At 38.8% G+C, this 8,176-nt stretch overlaps 1 protein-coding gene across 1 annotated transcript in view; it reads left to right on the top strand.

The window, feature by feature from the left end:
• LOC136839374 (protein sickie-like) overlaps window positions 1–8,176 on the top strand; it is a 245,394-nt gene that overhangs the window by 174,418 nt on the left and 62,800 nt on the right. Inside the window, exons 4-7 of the mRNA XM_067105291.1 lie at window positions 3,110–3,236; window positions 5,756–5,863; window positions 6,969–7,136; window positions 7,205–8,084. Of these exons, the coding sequence (XP_066961392.1) occupies window positions 3,110–3,236; window positions 5,756–5,863; window positions 6,969–7,136; window positions 7,205–8,084 (1,283 nt within the window). The remainder of the gene's footprint in view (window positions 1–3,109; window positions 3,237–5,755; window positions 5,864–6,968; window positions 7,137–7,204; window positions 8,085–8,176) is intronic.

Below are 8,176 nucleotides of genomic sequence, written 5' to 3'. Positions count from 1 at the left end.
TGTCAGTTTCTTTTTTATGCAGTGCCACAGCGACTACATCGGAAGAGTTAGTGGCCGATGTTTTAATTCCCCCTGTGGATTTACTTCTCTTGCTTAAGGTTTAGTCTTCCCAAGCAGTTGTACAGAAAATGCTATTTGTAACAGCAAAGTTACAGGCTATTTCATCTGCATTTCACAGTTTTTTTAATCTTTGCTTTCACTTATTTTTTCTTTATTTATTTTCCCGGTGCTGGTGTTGTTTTCAACCTTAATCGCCTTCAACGTCGCATAACGCCCAGGGGTTTCTGTGAAATGCTGTCGTTACTTATGTCTTTCCTGCGTTTTGTCTTCAACAAATCTGCACTCATTTTCAGATTCCCTTTTCATCTCCAGACTCCTTTCTCATAATGATTATTCAAGGCCTGAGTCTTATAATACTACTTGTGGCCACAGGAACCCACCTTACATTGTAGCATACTACCCATTCAAGGGTTGTGCGAAGGACACGTCAAAGCCTTGTCCCTCTCCCTTTTAGTATTGTCCCCTTTACATATGGACCTTCCGCAGGTTCCCTTATGGTATCATTTCACACACTATCCCACAATCTGACTAAATACTCTTCATAATATAAAACTTTATTTTCAAATCGACAAAATTGTTGCCATGCCATGATTCATGTTCGTATAGCTATACAGATGGTACTAGACTTATGTATAATCTTACATGTGAATGTAAAATCAGCCTGTTTGTTTTCCAAATCTGCTAAAACACACACACACACACACAAACAGTAACTATCTATCTATATGTATTTATAACTGATTCACGAAGACATGTTGATTTCAGCATTGTAATGTTATACCAGCATAATGTTACTAATTCCCATCACGACAAAACGTCGTATTTTCTAAGGAATTGGGATTAACCTCCATTTTATTTTAATGTCAAATATTCAGATATAACTTCTCGTAACATTTCATGTCACATATTCTTGAATTACCAATCAAGTATACGAAGGTGACGAAATGTGTACCGTTATTCAAAGATCCTCAGAACATAGGTTTGCAGTTGGGGATTGTAATTATTCCTTTGTATTATGCATTTCTGATCATTTTAAGAAACACCCTTGTTATCTATACACAACCCGTTATATATGCGTTTCTGCCTCAGCCCAATTGTTGGCTACTTTATTAAAATAATTTACCAAAAGAAAATTCAGTTTCAAGCTGAAAGTTTAGACTAAGCAAAAATAAATGCCTAACAAGCAAAGAAAACGTAAAATAAACGCGTGTTTTTCTACAGAATAATACAGTATATCGAGCTGTCATCCAAGAAGATCGTAACATGTAATTGTGTGTTATTACAGCCTTCATTTTTTTTATCACTTTCTTTTATGTCACATGAACAAGGAACAGCCACAGCTCATTCCCCGTGCCACGTGCCACAAAGTTCTTTTTATACTGCCCTTGCTCTCTGCCCTATTTACGTAGCAATTGCTTTCGGAAATATTTCGAAAACTTGAACGATGGGTTTGCGACAGTTCAGGTTTTGATATATTTTTTGTGAGACATAGTTACGAGGAGGACTGAGATTTAAAATTTAGGTCGAGAGAAAGGGAATTTATCAATTTACCTCCTAGTGGACAAATAAAATCATTCAGAAGTGCTCACTGAGTTATATATATATATATATATATATATATATATATATATATATATATATATATATATATATATATATATATATATATATGTGTGTGTGTGTATATTATGTCTGTGAGCTCTCTCTCTCTCTCTCTCTCTCTCTCTCTCTCTCTCTCTCTCTCTCTCTCTCTCTCTCTCTCTCTCTCTCTCTCTCTCTCTCGTACATTTACGCTTAGCGTGATGCCAAATCATTTTCTGTACATGGTGTATTTGTCTAGGATATGTATACGTACACCCAGAAGTTAATTTGCTTGCCTCTTTTGTTGCATACGATGATAAGAATGCAGCACAGACATTGGTATTTATCCTAGTAAGACCAGGCAACTGATAGGCAACTGATCGATATTTGGAACCCTTCAGCCAGTTGGAGATTTTGCTGGAACCCAGGATTTATCACACCTGTGAGTGATGTGCAGGTGTGTTTACTCTCAACACGTGTGAGCGCTCAGTTCTTTGGAGTACGTTCACCAAGTTATTAAAAGTTATCGCCCGGTGTCGGACTTCAGTTACTTTAATCGCGTCGTCGCCTGTGATACGTCGTGTAATTTTGTGAAACGAGTGATCGTTGAGGTAAATCATATTGATTTCAAATACCCACTTTACTAGACATCACGTGGATGCAAGACGAAGTTTAGAACGGTTCGTGAATATTACTTAGCCGTGCGAAGTCTTGAAATACAGTTTTCGTTAAGAAATACAAAGTAGGTTATCTTAAGCACTTAATGTGTTGTTTAGTCCACAGCCATTTCAAGATATGCAAATTTAAATTTCGGATTTTCATCGCTAAATTAAGAATTGAGAGATTTTCTATTTATGTTTTCATATATCCGTGATTAATTTTTTTGTGAATTGAACCACCGGGTTGGGATAATAATGTACCGTTGGGATAATATTGTTGGTGAATATATTTTATTCATTTAATTGCACTAATAATTATGCAATGAAATCAGGAAAATGTCACAGTACATGACTCGACTTCTGAGGCTTATTTATTCATTGAATTTCTTTGCCGTTATTGTTGCCATGCAATTTTAATCTTTGCTTTGATATTATTGCAAAGGATTTTGTAATGAAATGTTTACATTTGAGAACCTTGGAGTAAGATATTAAATTCCCATGAACTTAAGGAAACTTTTAAAATCCTTGTTTATTTATTGATTTATTTTGTTTTGAGGTGAATATTTGTAAGTCATGCTTTTCTTAACGTTTTTCTTGTTTCTAAAAAATAAGTCGTGGATAACAGCTGTATACCTTTAAGGCCTTTGCTTCGTAATAAACACTATCGTGAAAATAGGAAACATTTTTCAGACATATTGCAGTATGTACAATTCTTTCTGTAATCGTTGGTGTTTTATCTCTCAGTAGGTGTATCTAAATTATATAATTCCTGGATGAGTTTCAAGGTGTCTATGTCCGTCCGTCCGCAGGCAGCAGCGGAGTGAGCAAAAGGACGAGCAGCAGCAGTGGTTTCAGCAGCGCCAAGTCGGAGCGATCTGATTCTTCAACGAGCCTCTGCTCGGACGCTAAGCCGCCTCCACTCCCGCCACATCAAAGGTAACCTGATTCTTAAATGAGTCTTTTCCCTTTTTCTTTCGATTTCGTATTTCTTTTGCTGCTGTGCTCCCCATGTTCCCCTAAACTCCCGACAACGTGCTTCCTATTAATGTTGCCGTCTCGATGTGCTTTATGTTAACCGAATGATGATGATCATAGCCAAATTGCAAAGCACCGTTCTTGTTCATTCATAGTTGATGATGGAGTAGGCAGTAACTGAACCACATGTAATGAAATTAAAGGGTACGTCTTGGTCTCGTTGACAGTACTTTCAGTATTAATATTGACATTCATATTCTAAGGAAGAACAAATATGTAGTTATATATGTTATCCGTACGGCAGTGTTTTTATTTTTCACCATAAGTGTTAATGTTGGGAAATACGATTGCTTAAACAAAGGTCGGAGGCTATAGGTGTCCGAGAAATAAAGAGAGCATTATACATACACATAATGGTTTCAGTGTATGAGTAATTACTGGTTTAAGATTGTAGCATTATTATTTTCACCGCAGCGTATCTTACGAATGATTGAATATTCCCGAATATATGTCAACTCTGGAAAGAAGTTAACCACATTTGACAAAATATAGGTGAATTATCCTTGAATTTATGCCATGCCACAATATTGCATTAATATAATGTCAATTTCTAACGGTTCTTTTAAATCACTGCTTATAAAATTATTGGCGAATTTCAAGTTTCTATAATTCGATGGAAGGCAGTTGCTAAAAACTAGATGGTAGATAGATGGAATTGCTGTAGAAATACCACCGAATAAAATTTGATTCCGTATATTGCTGAATTAGGTCCGAGGGAGATGTGTTAGATTAATTTGGAATTTCAAGTGGCTTAGATTAATTTGGAATTTTAAGTGGCTTACATTAATTGGAAATTTTAAGTGGCTTAATGTATATGCATTAGTGGTTTTAGCATGTGCACATGTGTTGGTCGTCACTTGATGTTCCCCCATTATATATATTATGAGCACCTTTCCGTTTGTACCTGTCTTGTGTGTATGAGAGAGAGAAAGAGAGCGGTATTGTTTGTTTTTAGAGAAGTCAGGTACCTTACTTCCTGTGTTTGTGCAATCTTTCTTGCGGTGACTGTGTTAAGAATGCTGTGTGGTCATCATCGCTGATCACGAGCAGATGTTACCTGAATGTCATTTCCTCTGGGAAAGGGACAGCTTTATGATTGCCAGCGGTTACGCACCTTGAGTTTAAGGGGTGGTGTTAGGAAACTGAAGGCCACGTAATGTGAAGCACAGAAGTCTGAGGGGTTTCAGCCAATCAGGTATGTGAAGTATGAAAACTAAATGCCGAAAGATAAGTATTTATGTAACGGTAACAACTTAAACAGCAGAAGCTTTCGCTTGTTTTTTCAACATGAAATGAGTGAAATGTAAACAAACGTTCTTACAACGATCAATACAAGAAGTCAAAAGGGCATTTCAGCTGGTATGTTATGAATGAACTGCACATTAATCATAACAGTAGGTTTTTGAATGGTTGCCAGTGTGGTTACCCTTTCTTTAAATGGTTTGTATTTAGTAATTCCATATGATTCTTGGTTCTGCCATTAAATGCAGATGTTACGTCCATTGAGGTTAGATTATTTATAAATTTGGCAAACAAAAATTATTTAATTACTCTTCTGTGTTTATGAAGTTTTCGTCCAAGCATCAGTGTTTAACTGTTTCTCACCCAAGTGACTTCAATTATGATAGTGGCCTGAAGCTCGGAAATGTATTCATATAGTTTTATTTGCAAGAGTATGCAGTCATGAATAAGATTTTGCGCACATTAGGCCACACTTATTTTATTTAACGCTGATGAATTATTCAAGTATTCATTTGGTTTTACGCCATATGCCTTCTTACCACCATATGTGCCGTAAGACTGTGAGAGAGAGAAGCACTTATTACGCAAATTGTAGTATGTAATTGTTTAGTGTTGTATGGTTTGCCTTTTTAAATGTTTTTTTTTTTAGTTTATTAAATCTCTTATTCAAGATTTGGAAAATGTGATGCATTGAAAGTACTATCCGGCGCTGCTGTACCCGGTGTAAAAACGCCATCTGTAGACAATGCAGAATTAGCAAGGATACCGTTCCTATGCCAACACATGAGCTGCACTCTTGATGCAACCAGAGCTTTCATTCGACTATTTTTATTGCATTAATGATTCTTTTTGTGAACTGTTTCCTTCCTGTTTATCTTATTGTACAACTAAGTAGTGACATTTCGCTTTGCCATTTAAGTTTTGTGTTCGCTTTAATCGGTTCCTGCAAGTAAAGCCAAGATGTATGATAGGTTTATAAAATCATAGTGAAAGTATAAAATAACACGTGGACATAAAAGTACTAATGTTGTCTGCCCGTTTGTCACTGCCGAGTTTTTCATGTATAGTTACCTATCGTTGTTTTTGTATCCCCTCCCCCCATTTTTTCGTATCATGTTTGTTGAGTCGGTGGTGTTGTGTCTGTGATACTAACACTGGTGACCCATTACGTTGCACAGCCTCCCTGTGAGCACAAGCAGCAGTAGTAGCGAGCCAACGAGCCACGCCGATCAGCACCCGCAGCCAGCACCCGCACAGTCAAAACCTCAGGGGTTGAGAGGCATCAGGTACAGTGAGCCAGGAATGCTGCTGGCCCTCTGGAGGCATTCGTCTTCTTGTCTTCTGCTCTTCCTCTGGGTCTTTTGTCTTGCGTGTAATACAGTGCTGCTTGTCCTTATACCTGTGCGGATATTTCTTTAATTTGTTTATCGGTGTTTTTAGCATGTTCTCCCTCTAGTTGGTGTGATTTTCTAGAAAACTGTAGATCGTTTGTCTTTGTGTTGCTTTGCTTCTAACTTTCCAAGAATGATATCCTCAGTGAATACCCTGTTCATGTTCTCTCTGCTGTGATGGATTTTACTATTGAATGTTTCAACCTTACGGTCTTTCTCTTTTCCTGATGATGGTGTCTTCTAATAGAACTATTTTTTTCTTCCTTTTTTTAGCTTCAAAGTTGATTCTGTAGTTTTCTATTCTTTCCTCATTTCATATAAACGAACCTGTCTTTCGTAAGAAGCATGAAGCTAGTCAGTTCTTTATTTTCTTTTCTAGTAGAACGTATTTTAACATTGCTTATTTGCAAATTATAAAAAAATATGTATATTAATAAAAGGACGTATTAATAGGTGTATGTTTTACCTGATTTTTATATCTTTTACGTCCCAAGCAGTCAATTGGATGACATCTTTCTGCCACGTGGAACTAAATTGTAGATTGAATTTGGTATATTACTGTTCCATTAATGAAACGAAAATCATATGAGTTCATTTTGACTCAAAAATAATAAAAGGTATATATTTCATTAATCATATTTGCAGTCACCACTACTTTCTCTCCTGGAATGTATTCCTCTCTCTCTCTCTCTCTCTCTCTCTCTCTCTCTCTCTCTCTCTCTCTCTCTCTCTCTCTCTCTCTCTCTTTCTGAACTTACAGCTGCCAGGCGCTACAAATAACTTAGAAGGCTGCACTTCCAAAACTCAGCAAGCTTTGTTGTATGAATCGGCTTTTCTGCTGTGCTTTGCACACGACATAGTTGTGTTTTCCAGTGGAAAAACATTCTGCTGGCATAGTATTTCTTGGGTTTTTCGTAATATCACTTGGTCTGATGTAATTCAAACATCTGTTTGCCTTTCCCACGCACCGTATTAATTTTGTTGTTGATTCTATTTCCAGATCGAAGTTTTCGAAATCCGGTGGAAAGGAAGGCAAAGAGTCGCCTAAGTCTTCCAGAAAGGATAAGGAGCGGGAAGACCGGGAAAGTTCAAGGGCGTCACCGCGTGGTGGTCACAAAGCTCACCGTGATCCAAGGGCTGAACGGGGTGAGAACAGGGAGCGAGGAGGAAGTGGGGAGGAGGGATTGGGGTTGGTGGTGGTGGTGGTGGTGGAAGGGACGAGCGTTCATCGGGTAACAAGAAGAGTGAGAAGCTGACCCTGGAGCTGGATGGAGGGAATCGTTCGCGCCAAGAATTGGCACCGCCCATTCACCAGGAGGAAAGCAAAGAGGCAAGGGTGGCATCGGCCACATGTGTGCCTGGACCCGATTATGGGGACTCTCAGATTCCACCGGCGCTGCCTCCAAAGGAGAACGCCCATAAAAATCACCACCCACAACTGCAGCAGCAACAGCTTCAGCAGCATGCTCAGATACCACCCTCAGACCATCAGCCGTTGAATAATAATAATAATAACATGCAAATGAATAACGAACATGTCACGGCTACTACACCAGGAAGCCCGTTGCCTCCAGGGACGCCTGGTACTGGCATACCCAAGCCAACGGCTCATGTAAAAGGACAGACAAAGGTGATGCCGCCTGAGCGTACAGCGGCCAGTATCCCAAACGCCCCTTCTCCTAACGTCAATAGCCCCAATCAGACCAAAGACTACAATAACAAGATGGTCAGACACGGTTCCTCGGGAACACAGCAGAAGGTGGTCATGACTGGAGCCAGTGGCACTCCTAGAGCTGCCGTCACTCCTGTTGGATCGGATGGACATCCTGCTCAAGACACTTCTCGGGATCCCAAGGGTTCCCTGCCCCGCCAGAAACAATTGGGTCGTAGGGAGGATTCCGCCACAGGTATCACCGTGGCTTTAGTAAGTCCCATGCCCAATACTCGAGAGAAGGAGTTAGTCACTCCTTCTGAATCTGGATCAAATATCAGTGAGTCTTCCCAAAGTAATAGTGGCCACAGCAATAGTAATTCTTCCGGAAACTCTTCTGTTATTTACAAGCCTACAAGTTCTGAGGATGACAGTGTCTCCGATTTCAAAGCTCAAATTAGAAAGGTAAATATTTGTGTACGTTGCTTGCATAAATTGTGGATGAAAAAAGAACCGGTGTTATTACGCAATGAAATTAATCATTCATTGGTAATTGA

This window comes from Macrobrachium rosenbergii, chromosome 6, assembly GCF_040412425.1.
Source record: "Macrobrachium rosenbergii isolate ZJJX-2024 chromosome 6, ASM4041242v1, whole genome shotgun sequence".
Lineage (NCBI taxonomy): Eukaryota > Metazoa > Arthropoda > Malacostraca > Decapoda > Palaemonidae > Macrobrachium > Macrobrachium rosenbergii.
Note: the sequence above shows the minus strand (reverse complement) of the source record. Positions and strands in the feature narration are given on the sequence as shown.